The sequence below is a fragment of the Oryzias latipes genome, chromosome 7, assembly GCF_002234675.1.
Source record: "Oryzias latipes chromosome 7, ASM223467v1".
NCBI lineage: Eukaryota > Metazoa > Chordata > Actinopteri > Beloniformes > Adrianichthyidae > Oryzias > Oryzias latipes.
This window is the reverse complement of record NC_019865.2, coordinates 591861-608062: the sequence shown is the minus strand read 5'-3', so window position 1 is coordinate 608062 and position 16202 is coordinate 591861. Positions and strand designations below refer to the sequence as shown.

Here is a 16202-nt window from a genome sequence, read left to right as displayed (position 1 = left end):
CTCTCTCTCCTGTCTGTTTGAGTTTTGTTAAACGTCTTCATTGGCGCCATGCAGCTCGCCTTCGTGTCACATTTAGGAGTTTCCTTCACACTTGAGTGCCAGCTTTGATCGGCTCAGGTTAAAGCTACCTGAACCTGACTGACCAGAGTCAAAAACTGACTGTTCTGATCCGTTAAGCTCTTGAGTTAGCGTTGCTTCATCAACTTATGAAAAAGTTTGTTTTTGATTCAAAATTCTGAGAAAGTTATTAAAATCTTTCAGTCAAGATAAAAAACCTTTATGCTGCCAAAATAATCAATTGATTACAATTTAGTTCAAGATTTAATTTATAATAATTTATAATAATAATAATAATTAGTAACAAAACCATTGTTTTTCTCATTTGAAGTGGGATTCAATCAAACGGTTAACACAGTGGTTTTAATTAACTCAAAGTGAAACTTTCAACAGTAAATTCATGGATTCTCCAGCTAAAAATGAACAGAAAAGCAGCTTTTTGCTACTAGCTCTACAGAAAAGGAGTCCTGGGACTTGCTGGTGTGTCTCGGTTCCATTTGCTGGACTTGGCTGTTGTAACTAGACATGCGGCTCCGTCCTGCTCCGTAACAGTGTTGACATTGTTTTTTCTGACGGCGTCTGCTAAATGACTAGAGCTGCATATGCGTCTGTTTCTGTCTCAGGGAGGAACACCATGGAAGTGGACAGGCTGGACGGCCATGCGGCGTCTGGACGAACAGCTGCCTCTGCGGCGCCGGAGGACAGCGAGACCTGCAGGAAGCTGCACTGCATGGCGGCGGTGCGGCGGCGGGAAGAAGCGGCAAAAATGCAGGTGAGAGAAAACTTTGGTCATGTGCTGCTGACACGAGTGTCATTCTTGTGAGGCCTCCGACCGGTTTCAGACCAGCGGTTCCCGGACATCTGAAGCAGGTGCAGCACCCCCACCTGTGAACGCGGCTTTGACAGTAGCCTGGTTCTGTCTGGGCCATTTCACACCTGACATTTCCTCTAGTGTGTTTGCTGCTTCACACCTGTAGCTCACCCTGTTCAGATGGGTTTGATCACGTTCCACATCTTCATCTATGAAGGCACGCTGTACCTGCACAGACCATGCAGGAAATTCTGCTCACCTGCTCTTCTGAGACCCGCAGCCCACCTGTGTGGTTTCATTCCAGTTGAGTTTTTCTATGGCAGCTTTGGTAACCACATTCCTTCCAGATTATTCCAACAGACCAGCCTGTAGAAGTGACGACGCATAACAAACGATGGATGAGACGCTTTTTCTTCAACCGTCACATCATTATTTTGGGTTTCTTTGGGATGATAATAATAATAATCATCGTATTAGCACCATCAAAAATGAACTAGATATTATAAAAAGGTTGGAAAGCAATTAATGATCATTTAATGTAAATAAACAAAAGTCGTAACTTTTGGTAATTATGAAGAAAACAGTTAAGCAGAAACAGAACACCAATTGAAAAAGTACAAGAGAATATATTTTAGGACTAATGATCAAATGCTTTATTTTTTTGAAAACAAACAGACAAATAAGAATTTAAAAAATCCTTCAATAATAAATAAAGCAAAACATTGTCTTTTTTTTCTTTTCTTTTTTTTTTTTTTTTCTTTTTAACTTGTCCTGTCCAACAGCTAGGCAGACAGATGAGAGCTGAGGGCCTCTTGGGTTGGACATATTTTACTTTAACAAGAGGGGTTATTAATCTTCAGACAAACCAAAGGTATGTCTGAATAAACCCCTTTTGTAATTGAGGCCAAACTTTATTAATTTCAAACATGTCTGAAAATCTTTGGTGTTGGACCGGACGGAAAAGGAAAGAGGGGAAGAAGAGAGAGGGACGTTAGAGAGAGGGGGGGTAGGGGGTGATAATAGGAGGGGAAGGGGGATAAGACCATGAAGCAGCATAGAGCAACAAGTTTACTGGTTGTTAATCATTATGGTAAGGTTCAAATGTAAAAAAAAACAAAAAAAAAGGGCGGAGCCTGTCCACACACACACTCAAATGTTATAAACACACCTGTTAGTTGCAAAAATGTCCACCTGTCGACATGTACACAAAACAGATAAAGTTCACACGCATACTTATGCCTTAAAACCAACTAGTGTGAAATATTTCAGTCATTCAGTCTGTTGAGCTAACACCTGTGCTCAGGTGAGTGTTTATGTTCTTCTAAAATGGATGGTGGAACGTGAAAAGAAGGAGGGAGAGTGCCCAGCCATCCCCACCCCAAGACCCCCACCGCACCAGCAGCGGCAGCCGGAATCCCCCCAACGCCACACGGGAACCGGCAGGGAACAACCGCCGCCCGGGCGACCAAGCCCGCCACCCAGGCCAGGGCCAGCAGGGCCGCCGCAAGGCCCCCAGAGCCAGAGAGCAGGGAGGCACGGAGGGAAAGAGGGCGCCGCCCCAGCCCAACCAGGAGAGCAGCCCCCCCGCCGCGCCGGGAGAACCCAACGCAGGGCCCCACCGGAGAAGGACGCCCACAGCCCCAGACGAGCACCCCACCACCACCCAGGAGTTCCGGGCATCCCCCCGCCCCAACCCCAGGTACGAGCCAGGACCCCCCAAGGGAGACCCACTCCGCACCCCAGGCAGCCATCCGCCCGGCCCACGGTTGGTCCAGGGAGGAGCGAGGCAGGGGCCCGCCGCCCCCGCCCAGAAGGGGGGAACCCCGGGGAAAAAAGAGGGCCCACAAGGGGTGTTGTAAATATGGCCCGACCAGGCTCGGCCACAGTTGGAAATTTGGCGGGGCCCAGCACTCAGGAGCAAGGACCAGAACCCACCCCCCAGGGACACGAACACCCCCGGCTCAGATGTAATGTGAACCCCCCCACCGCGCGGAGAGAGCACCGCCGGGCCCAGGAAGCCGGCACCCCGGGGACACAGCCGCCGTTGCAAAGGGGCCCGTACCCCCCACCAGGGAAGAGGCAGGGGACAGATGGTCCTAGGTCCCACCTTCCTTGCAAAATGTGTGTGCGTGTATGTGTGTTTGAGAGAGTGTGTGTGTGCATGTGTGTGTGTTTATGTTTGGATGTATATATTGAGGGGGGAGGGGTGTGTGTACTAAGGGGGGTGCGGTTAAAATTGGCGGGTAGGGCACTAAGGGGACGTCTCCTGATTACTCACAGTGACGTCCCCTCACCCTCCCCACCAAGGGGCCCTAAATGTCTAAGGTGCGGTTAAAATTGGCGGGTAGGGTGCTAGGAGGACATCCGCTGCTTGCTGGCAGTGATGTCCAAGCACCCCCCCTACCAAGGGCCCTACATGTCTAAGGTGCAAATAAAACCGAAAGAGGGGGGGCCCACTCCATACGGCAACCACAGGAGGGGGGTCACTGCCTAGTAAACCCCCCCCCCCAAGGCTCATCGCAGGCTAAGCCCCCCACCCCCTCACCCTATTATGAGGTTATATGAGGAAGGGGGTAAGTTGGGGACAGATGATAGACTGTCCCCCGGTGGTCAAACAGCCGTCCCCCGCCCCCCCCCCAGCAAGGGGGCCAGGCCCACCCAGCCCCCCACCCCCGGAGGCGCAGACACCCCAGGCCCAGCACCACCACCCCCACACAGAGAGAGGGGAGCCAGAAAGCGCCGGCCCCCCCCGGAGCAAGCCCAGGCCCCCACCCCCAAACGCCGGCCCTAGAAGAGCTCTGGTCAGGCCTCGACGGGACCGAGGCAGCCAACCGGCCGGGGAAACCGCCGATGGCCTCAGCGGAGACCCCGACCCGTCAACCCCCCCTGCCCCGTACCAATAGTGCCCCCCCCCCTCCCCCAGAATGCCCCCCCACAGGACAGGGCCGACAAGACCCCCACCCCACCCCACCCCCAGACCCCGCAGCCGAAGCGGATGACACCCAGAGCGACTGGGGGCCCCAAGAGGGTTGTCCCGTCCCGCCCCAGAGCCAGGGAAGGGCCGATCCCAGCCCCAGGTGTAGACGGGAAGCCCATCCAGCGCCGCTGGGCCCCCCCCCCCGAGCAGCGCCCCCCGCCAACCCCCCCCAGCACAGGCAAAGGGACCACCCCCCCAAGCCAAGCCAGACCACCACCCCACCCCCCCACCACGCACCCCCACACCCAAGCCCAGAAGACCACGCAGCGCCCCAGGCCGCCCCACCCAGGCGCCGGACCCGACCCCCCGACCAACGGAGCCCCCACCACCCCCGGCCAGGCACCGGAGGCCCCGACCCCCACCCCGGCCCACGGCAGAAGGGCAAGGAGCAGCGACGACCATGCCCCCCCCACCCCCTAAGTCACGGAGTTAGCTATGGGAGACCAGAGAGACCGAATTTTTTCAAAGTTACTTGAACTTTGGGCTGACATTTTTTCCAAGCTGATATGATCAAGCAGCAGATTTCTGTGTTGACTTATATTTATATTTTTTTTGCTTTTCCAATTTATTAAAATAGTTTTTTTAGCAATGCAAAGAGTTATGAAAATGATAGAGCCTAATCCTCCTTCTACATCGATGGCACTCATGTCACCAAGCACACAAAGTGACGGTGAAGCTGTGATTGAAACCTTAAGCCAGACTGATAGATCGGCACATACCTGCTGCCAGAGAGCCTGGACAGGCGTGCAGAACCATAGTGCATGCATGTAATTGTCGGGTAGATTACTGTCACAGTGCTGACAAATGTCTGAGTTACTGAGACTGCAAAACATTTTCTTCATTACACTTCACTACCTATGTTATATATATATATATATATATATATATATATATATATATATATATATATATATATATATATACACATTATAGTAAGAGACAATTCTGATGAATTGGGGAAGGGTCTGTTTGTCCCGGCTCCTTGGGAAGGGTCTGTTTGTCCCGGCTCCTTGGGAAGGGTCTGTTTGTCCCGGCTCCTTGGGAAGGGTCTGTTTGTCCCGGCTCTTTGGGAAGGGTCTGTTTGTCCCGGCTCCTTGGGAAGGGTCTGTTTGTCCCGGCTCTTTGGGAAGGGTCTGTTTGTCCCGGCTCCTTGGGAAGGGTCTGTTTGTCCCGGCTCCTTGGGAAGGGTCTGTTTGTCCCGGCTCTTTGGGAAGGGTCTGTTTGTCCCGGCTCCTTGGGAAGGGTCTGTTTGTCCCGGCTCCTTGGGAAGGGTCTGTTTGTCCCGGCTCCTTGGGAAGGGTCTGTTTGTCCCGGCTCCTTGGGAAGGGTCTGTTTGTCCCGGCTCCTTGGGAAGGGTCTGTTTGTCCCGGCTCCTTGGGAAGGGTCTGTTTGTCCCGGCTCTTTGGGAAGGGTCTGTTTGTCCCGGCTCTTTGGGAAGGGTCTGTTTGTCCCGGCTCCTTGGGAAGGGTCTGTTTGTCCCGGCTCCTTGGGAAGGGTCTGCTTGGGGGGGTCACTGAAATGTCCTGTACAACAGCTGACCTTTCCAGGTGCCTTCACCTGACAACTAGAATGGGTCCCAGTGACCCATGTTAGAATAAAGCAGATGAGGGGTCATTTCCCAGGTACACCTGGCCACAGGTGAAACTTTCTGTTCAGTGGGAGTGAAGTACATGTTTCCTGAAAGCCCCTGAAATGATTATTGTTTGTAGGATCTGTCCCAGGAAGGTCAGCCCACTGGAGAACTTCCTTCAGTCCAACTGAGCGCAGAGCGCCGCAAGGCGGAGATGATCACTGCCATGCTGAGGGAGAACATCACCACCCTGCACCTCCTGTATGCCAGCCTGGGCTCTGCAGAGTTCATGGAGTTTGTCCTGAAGAACCCCTTCGACGTCCCTCAGAGCGTCAGCATTCACAGTGATGACCCAGAGCTCAGGTACAGTTCTGACTCGCATGTTGGGGATGGGCTGTTCAACATCAAAGATCTGTCACCAATGTCCTGGTGATGCTCACTTATGTGTTTCAGTATTTTAGTCCAGAAGAAGGTTGAAAAGTGAAAAATATAAGTGAAAAAAGGTTCAACTAGAAGAATTCTGGATGAAAACGACACTGATTTGTTTTACATGATGGCTCTAAATCTGGGGGTTATTTCTGATTGGACCTTACGTCTGACAGTGTTGGTACCGACACCAGAACAGATGGATGTCACCAACGAGTGTAACCTTTATCCACATATGTAGGGTTGAAGGAGCCGTTGACTAGACAACACTATGCGACTTTCCTCACAGCTGACAGACCAAAATCCTACTGTATATGCAGGAAATAAACAGGTCCACCACATGTCCATCACTACGTCCATCACTACGTCCATCACTACGTCCATCACTACGTCCATCACTACGTCCATCACATGTCCATCACTACGTCCATCACATGTCCGTCACAGGTCCATCACTACGTCCATCACTACGTCCATCACTACGTCCATCACTACGTCCATCACATGTCCGTCACAGGTCCATCACTACGTCCATCACAGGTCCATCACAGGTCCATCACTACGTCCATCACTACGTCCATCACTACGTCCATCGCATGTCCGTCACAGGTCCATCACTACGTCCATCACAAGTCTCTCACAGGTCCATCACTACGTCCATCACAGGTCCATCACTACGTCCATCACAGGTCCATCACTACGTCCATCACAGGTCCATCACAGGTCCATCACTACGTCCATCACAGGTCCATCACTACGTCCATCACAGGTCCATCAATACGTCCATCACAGGTCCATCACTACGTCCATCACTACGTCCATCACTACGTCCATCGCATGTCCGTCACAGGTCCATCACTACGTCCATCACAAGTCTCTCACAGGTCCATCACTACGTCCATCACTACGTCCATCACTACGTCCATCACTACGTCCATCACAGGTCCATCACAGGTCCATCACTACGTCCATCACAGGTCCATCACAGGTCCATCACTACGTCCATCACTACGTCCATCGCATGTCCGTCACAGGTCCATCACTACGTCCATCACAAGTCTATCACAGGTCCATCACTACGTCCATCACAGGTCCATCACTACGTCCATCACAGGTCCATCACAGGTCCATCACAGGTCCATCACAGGTCCATCACTACGTCCATCACTACGTCCATCACAGGTCCATCACTACGTCCATCACAGGTCCATCACTACTTCCATCACTACGTCCATCACTACGTCCATCACAAGTCTCTCACAGGTCCATCACTACGTCCATCACTACGTCCATCACATGTCCATCACAGGTCCATCACTACGTCCATCACTACGTCCATCACTACGTCCATCACAGGTCCATCACAGGTCCATCACTATGTCCATCACTACGTCCATCACTACGTCCATCACTACGTCCATCACATGTCCATCACAGGTCCATCACTACGTCCATCACTACGTCCATCACTACGTCCATCACAGGTCCATCACAGGTCCATCACAGGTCCATCACTACGTCCATCACTACGTCCATCACTACGTCCATCACAGGTCCATCACTACGTCCATCACATGTCCATCACAGGTCCATCAATACGTCCATCACAAGTCTCTCACAGGTCCATCACTACGTCCATCACAGGTCCATCACAGGTCCATCACTACGTCCATCACAGGTCCATCACAGGTCCATCACAGGTCCATCACTACGTCCATCACTACGTCCATCACTACGTCCATCACTACGTCCATCGCATGTCCGTCACAGGTCCATCACTACGTCCATCACAAGTCTCTCACAGGTCCATCACTACGTCCATCACAAGTCTCTCACAGGTCCATCACAGGTCCATCACAGGTCCATCACTATGTCCATCACTACGTCCATCACTACGTCCATCACTACGTCCATCACATGTCCATCACAGGTCCATCACATGTCCATCACATGTCCATCACTACGTCCATCACAGGTCCATCACAGGTCCATCACAGGTCCATCACAGGTCCATCACTACGTCCATCACTACGTCCATCACAGGTCCATCACAGGTCCATCACTACGTCCATCACATGTCCATCACAGGTCCATCAATACGTCCATCACAAGTCTCTCACAGGTCCATCACTACGTCCATCACAGGTCCATCACTACGTCCATCACAGGTCCATCACAGGTCCATCACAGGTCCATCACTACGTCCATCACATGTCCATCACAGGTCCATCACTACGTCCATCACTACGTCCATCACTACGTCCATCACTACGTCCATCGCATGTCCGTCACAGGTCCATCACTACGTCCATCACAAGTCTCTCACAGGTCCATCACTACGTCCATCACTACGTCCATCACTACGTCCATCACATGTCCATCACAGGTCCATCACTACGTCCATCACTACGTCCATCACAGGTCCATCACAGGTCCATCACTACGTCCATCACTACGTCCATCACAGGTCCATCACAGGTCCATCACAGGTCCATCACTACGTCCATCACTACGTCCATCACTACGTCCATCACAGGTCCATCACAAGTCCATCACAGGTCCATCACTACGTCCATCACTACGTCCATCACAGGTCCATCACAGGTCCATCAATACGTCCATCACAAGTCTCTCACAGGTCCATCACTACGTCCATCACAGGTCCATCACAGGTCCATCACTACGTCCATCACAGGTCCATCACAGGTCCATCACTACGTCCATCACATGTCCATCACAGGTCCATCACTACGTCCATCACTACGTCCATCACTACGTCCATCACTACGTCCATCGCATGTCCGTCACAGGTCCATCACTACGTCCATCACTACGTCCATCACTACGTCCATCACAGGTCCATCACAGGTCCATCACTACGTCCATCACTACGTCCATCACTACGTCCATCACAGGTCCATCACAGGTCCATCACTACGTCCATCACATGTCCATCACATGTCCATCACTACGTCCATCACATGTCCATCACATGTCCATCACTACGTCCATCACATGTCCATCACAGGTCCATCACTACGTCCATCACATGTCCATCACATGTCCATCACATGTCCATCACTACGTCCATCACATGTCCATCACAGGTCCATCACTACGTCTCTCACAGGTCCATCACAGGTCCATCACTACGTCCATCACAGGTCCATCACAGGTCCATCACAGGTCCATCACTACGTCCATCACATGTCCATCACAGGTCCATCACTACGTCCATCACATGTCCATCACAGGTCCATCACTACGTCTCTCACAGGTCCATCACAGGTCCATCACTACGTCCATCACAGGTCCATCACAGGTCCATCACAGGTCCATCACTACGTCCATCACATGTCCATCACAGGTCCATCACTACGTCCATCACTACGTCCATCACTACGTCCATCACTACGTCCATCGCATGTCCGTCACAGGTCCATCACTACGTCCATCACAAGTCTCTCACAGGTCCATCACTACGTCCATCACTACGTCCATCATTACGTCCATCACAGGTCCATCACTATGTCCATCACTACGTCCATCACTACGTCCATCACTACGTCCATCACATGTCCATCACAGGTCCATCACTACGTCCATCACTACGTCCATCACAGGTCCATCACAGGTCCATCACTACGTCCATCACATGTCCATCACATGTCGATCACTACGTCCATCACATGTCCATCACAGGTCCATCACTACGTCCATCACATGTCCATCACATGTCCATCACATGTCCATCACTACGTCCATCACATGTCCATCACAGGTCCATCACTACGTCTCTCACAGGTCTATTACAGGTCCATCACTACGTCCATCACTACGTCCATCACATGTCCATCACAGGTCCATCACTACGTCCATCACATGTCCATCACAGGTCCATCACTACGTCTCTCACAGGTCCATCACAGGTCCATCACAGGTCCATCACAGGTCCATCACTACGTCCATCACATGTCCATCACACGTCCATCACTACGTCCATCACTACGTCCATCACTACGTCCATCACATGTCCATCACAGGTCCATCACTACGTCCATCACTACGTCCATCACTACGTCCATCACAGGTCCATCACAGGTCCATCACTACGTCCATCACTACGTCCATCACAGGTCCATCACAGGTCCATCACAGGTCCATCACAGGTCCATCACTACGTCCATCACTACGTCCATCACAGGTCCATCACAAGTCCATCACAGGTCCATCACTACGTCCATCACTACGTCCATCACAGGTCCATCACAGGTCCATCAATACGTCCATCACAAGTCTCTCACAGGTCCATCACTACGTCCATCACAGGTCCATCACAGGTCCATCACTACGTCCATCACAGGTCCATCACAGGTCCATCACAGGTCCATCACTACGTCCATCACATGTCCATCACAGGTCCATCACTACGTCCATCACTACGTCCATCACTACGTCCATCGCATGTCCGTCACAGGTCCATCACTACGTCCATCACAAGTCTCTCACAGGTCCATCACTACGTCCATCACTACGTCCATCACTACGTCCATCACAGGTCCATCACAGGTCCATCACTACGTCCATCACTACGTCCATCACTACGTCCATCACAGGTCCATCACAGGTCCATCACTACGTCCATCACATGTCCATCACTACGTCCATCACATGTCCATCACATGTCCATCACTACGTCCATCACATGTCCATCACAGGTCCATCACTACGTCCATCACATGTCCATCACATGTCCATCACTACGTCCATCACTACGTCCATCACTACGTCCATCACAGGTCCATCACAGGTCCATCACTACGTCCATCACATGTCCATCACTACGTCCATCACATGTCCATCACATGTCCATCACTACGTCCATCACATGTCCATCACAGGTCCATCACTACGTCCATCACATGTCCATCACATGTCCATCACAGGTCCATCACTACGTCTCTCACAGGTCCATCACAGGTCCATCACTACGTCCATCACAGGTCCATCACAGGTCCATCACAGGTCCATCACAGGTCCATCACTACGTCCATCACATGTCCATCACATGTCCATCACATGTCCATCACTACGTCCATCACATGTCCATCACAGGTCCATCACTACGTCTCTCACAGGTCCATCACAGGTCCATCACTACGTCCATCACAGGTCCATCACAGGTCCATCACAGGTCCATCACTACGTCCATCACATGTCCATCACAGGTCCATCACTACGTCCATCACATGTCCATCACAGGTCCATCACTACGTCTCTCACAGGTCCATCACAGGTCCATCACTACGTCCATCACAGGTCCATCACAGGTCCATCACAGGTCCATCACTACGTCCATCACATGTCCATCACAGGTCCATCACTACGTCCATCACTACGTCCATCACTACGTCCATCACTACGTCCATCGCATGTCCGTCACAGGTCCATCACTACGTCCATCACAAGTCTCTCACAGGTCCATCACTACGTCCATCACTACGTCCATCATTACGTCCATCACAGGTCCATCACTATGTCCATCACTACGTCCATCACTACGTCCATCACTACGTCCATCACATGTCCATCACAGGTCCATCACTACGTCCATCACTACGTCCATCACAGGTCCATCACAGGTCCATCACTACGTCCATCACATGTCCATCACATGTCGATCACTACGTCCATCACATGTCCATCACAGGTCCATCACTACGTCCATCACATGTCCATCACATGTCCATCACATGTCCATCACTACGTCCATCACATGTCCATCACAGGTCCATCACTACGTCTCTCACAGGTCTATTACAGGTCCATCACTACGTCCATCACTACGTCCATCACATGTCCATCACAGGTCCATCACTACGTCCATCACATGTCCATCACAGGTCCATCACTACGTCTCTCACAGGTCCATCACAGGTCCATCACTACGTCCATCACAGGTCCATCACAGGTCCATCACAGGTCCATCACTACGTCCATCACATGTCCATCACAGGTCCATCACTACGTCCATCACTACGTCCATCACTACGTCCATCACATGTCCATCACAGGTCCATCACTACGTCCATCACTACGTCCATCACTACGTCCATCACAGGTCCATCACAGGTCCATCACAGGTCCATCACAGGTCCATCACTACGTCCATCACTACGTCCATCACTACGTCCATCACAGGTCCATCACAAGTCCATCACAGGTCCATCACTACGTCCATCACTACGTCCATCACAGGTCCATCACAGGTCCATCAATACGTCCATCACAAGTCTCTCACAGGTCCATCACTACGTCCATCACAGGTCCATCACAGGTCCATCACTACGTCCATCACAGGTCCATCACAGGTCCATCACAGGTCCATCACTACGTCCATCACATGTCCATCACAGGTCCATCACTACGTCCATCACTACGTCCATCACTACGTCCATCGCATGTCCGTCACAGGTCCATCACTACGTCCATCACAAGTCTCTCACAGGTCCATCACTACGTCCATCACTACGTCCATCACAGGTCCATCACAGGTCCATCACTACGTCCATCACTACGTCCATCACTACGTCCATCACAGGTCCATCACAGGTCCATCACTACGTCCATCACATGTCCATCACTACGTCCATCACATGTCCATCACATGTCCATCACTACGTCCATCACATGTCCATCACAGGTCCATCACTACGTCCATCACATGTCCATCACATGTCCATCACATGTCCATCACTACGTCCATCACATGTCCATCACAGGTCCATCACTACGTCTCTCACAGGTCCATCACAGGTCCATCACTACGTCCATCACAGGTCCATCACAGGTCCATCACAGGTCCATCACTACGTCCATCACATGTCCATCACAGGTCCATCACTACGTCCATCACAAGTCTCTCACAGGTCCATCACTACGTCCATCACAGGTCCATCACAGGTCCATCACTACGTCCATCACAGGTCCATCACAGGTCCATCACAGGTCCATCACTACGTCCATCACTACGTCCATCACTACGTCCATCGCATGTCCGTCACAGGTCCATCACTACGTCCATCACAAGTCTCTCACAGGTCCATCACTACGTCCATCACTACGTCCATCACTACGTCCATCACAGGTCCATCACAGGTCCATCACTACGTCCATCACTACGTCCATCACTACGTCCATCACAGGTCCATCACAGGTCCATCACTACGTCCATCACATGTCCATCACTACGTCCATCACATGTCCATCACATGTCCATCACTACGTCCATCACTACGTCCATCGCATGTCCGTCACAGGTCCATCACTACGTCCATCACATGTCCATCACAGGTCCATCACTACGTCTCTCACAGGTCCATCACAGGTCCATCACTACGTCCATCACTACGTCCATCGCATGTCCGTCACAGGTCCATCACTACGTCCATCACATGTCCATCACAGGTCCATCACTACGTCTCTCACAGGTCCATCACAGGTCCATCACAGGTCCATCACTACGTCCATCACATGTCCATCACAGGTCCATCACTACGTCCATCACTACGTCCATCACAGGTCCATCACAGGTCCATCACTACGTCCATCACATGTCCATCACATGTCGATCACTACGTCCATCACATGTCCATCACAGGTCCATCACTACGTCCATCACATGTCCATCACAGGTCCATCACTACGTCCATCACTACGTCCATCGCATGTCCGTCACAGGTCCATCACTACGTCCATCACAAGTCTCTCACAGGTCCATCACTACGTCCATCACTACGTCCATCACTACGTCCATCACTACGTCCATCACATGTCCATCACAGGTCCATCACTACGTCCATCACAGGTCCATCACAGGTCCATCACTACGTCCATCACATGTCCATCACATGTCGATCACTACGTCCATCACATGTCCATCACAGGTCCATCACTACGTCCATCACATGTCCATCACATGTCCATCACATGTCCATCACTACGTCCATCACATGTCCATCACAGGTCCATCACTACGTCTCTCACAGGTCTATTACAGCTTCTGAACAGGTCCACCACAGATCAGATCATAAAGAGCCCAGCTTGGATTTGAACCGGCACCCCCTCACAGTGAGGCTCTGTTTGTGTTTTTCTCTATTTTAAAGGTTAAACTGGTGTTAATAAGCTGTGATGCTGAGGCTAACACAGATATTTATAGCAGACTGTTTAATGTGTGAGAGCTTGTGCAGCTTTTCTTACTGAACGCAGCAGATCTTTGGATTCCACAGGAACAGGAAGGACGGCTCTTTGTTCGTCCTCATCAGCAGCAGCACAAACGCTCGTCCTTGACACAGATGCAAATAAAACGCCCAACATCCCGATAATCCTCACGCAGCAACCATTATGTCTGATGTTTCCTGGATCCGCCTTTGTTGGCGTCCCTGCCTCCTTTCAGTTCGCGTTGCCGCTAATCCGCCTCTCGGAGTCTTTTGTTTTGGATTCTGCTCAGGCCTGAGCTTTGGATTAACAGATATCACACGATCAACAAAGAGCGTTCTGCACCGTGGATGCATCATTACGGCTCCGCCGCCGGGCCTTTTCCAACATATCTGTCCTCCCGCCGTCTTTGCAAGTCTCCTGCTTTATTTATCCTGCCATGAGGTGAAGGGGCGTCTGTCGTGTGGATCTTTGAGTTTCAGGAGAAAAACAAGGGCACCTTCATTTTTCATGACACTACGGTGCTAAATAATGGAATAAAAAGCTGAATGTGTTTTTGATAGACTACATGAATGCAGTCAATCTAGCAGTGAAACTAAGAAACATTCCAAAAAATGCTCCTATTTTTGTCGTTTTGTACTATAGACTTTTTTCTTTGGTTTTTATTCTTTTTCTAAATTGTTTACATTTTTAATAAGCAACTTTTCAAAAGATTAATACTTTCAGAAACCATTTCTGGTGAATTCCTTATTTTAGCTGCTGGATGGGTTTGACTTTAGATCAGCTAAACATCACGTCACACCTCTGTGCATTCAAACTGTCCAATCAGGAAACAACACTGACGGAAAAACCATTTCACGTTTCTGTGCAAGTGGAATAGACAAGCGGTGGAAATAATGGGCGCACAGCAGACCCCTCCAATAGAGGAGTGGTTCTGGTGGTGGTTCTGTAGTTGGGGTATGAGGGCCCCGCGTCCACGTGTGGCAGTTGTGCTTACAGCCCAACGCCATGCAAGACGCTTGGCATTAGCTAGAGAACATCAGGATTGGCACATTCGCCACTGGCGCCCTGCGCTCTTCGCAGATGACAGCAGGTTCACGCTGAGCACACGTGACAGGCGTGTTCTGCTGCCGCAGGATCGTCCAACATGGAAGGATTCAGGCTCTTTCACTTACAGCACCAACTCCTAGAAATGTTATTGCTCCACATAAAGTCAACCTTTTAAAGGAAAGTTTTCCTTTCAAAAGATCATGTCTTGGAATGGTTGGTTAGTTATTAGCTAAGCGGCAGACAGGAGGAGTTTACCTGGAACCTGAGAGGTGGAAGGACACGTCCAAGATTCACGTTCAGTAACAGCAGAATCCAAACATTTCTGTTCTGTTCTTTTCATTTCCACCTGGTTTTCACAAACGCAATTCAGTTTCAAATTTAGCCCAATATTTACAACAATAGTCATCTCAATGGGCTTTATACCGGTAATTGTGTAATACACATGACTCATAAAGAACATAAAGTCATAGAATTCAATATTGTTTTTGTTATTAAGTTTAATCTAAACATGTTAACATTAAGTTAAATAATCTCTGAATACTAACTAGTCTGATAATAAGCCTGTCCACAGACAACTTTGAATGTAGAAACTGAGTCGGCCTCTCTTGTAAACATTTTACGTGTTCACGTCTATAAACTGTTGAAGTCCAAATCGACTTCCCCGGGTTCTTTAATTTGGAGTCAGAAGGACCCTGTAGCTGAAGGTTCAAAAATCTCACTTCGTACTCAGAATCTTCAGAATTCAGCGCTGCCATTACCCCTTCTTTGTAGACAGCCCGCTCAGTTCTGCCTTCCTTCTTCCGGCAGGCTCTATTTATTGATCCAGACATGATGTAACATCCTGCTCATTCAGACACATGATGTATGCATGACTAAAGGCCTGTTCACACCGGGACGAATTTCGCCGGCGATTTTCGCCGACATTTAACGCCTCGTGACTAAACAAAGGGCACCAATGAGAGTGTGCACACCGAGGCGAAAAAACGCCACGCGCCAAAGCGTCAAAAAAAAAAAAACGCCTCGGGTTCGTTTTTTTTTTCCGACGCGTCGCGTCGAAATCTATTCGACCAATGAGAACGCCGCTTTTGCACACG

At 50.4% G+C, this 16202-nt stretch overlaps 1 protein-coding gene across 3 annotated transcripts in view; it reads left to right on the top strand.

Moving 5' to 3' along the window:
• The window catches only part of nphp4 (nephrocystin 4), a 93475-nt gene that overhangs the window by 63402 nt on the left and 13871 nt on the right, over positions 1–16202 (top strand). For all 3 annotated transcript variants that reach the window (XR_002873495.1, XM_023956270.1, XM_023956271.1), the window contains exons 19-20: positions 681–829; positions 5555–5778. Coding sequence is in view for 2 of the 3 variants with exons in the window: in XM_023956270.1 (XP_023812038.1) it covers positions 681–829; positions 5555–5778 (373 nt within the window). In the remaining variant the exon portion in view is untranslated. The remainder of the gene's footprint in view (positions 1–680; positions 830–5554; positions 5779–16202) is intronic.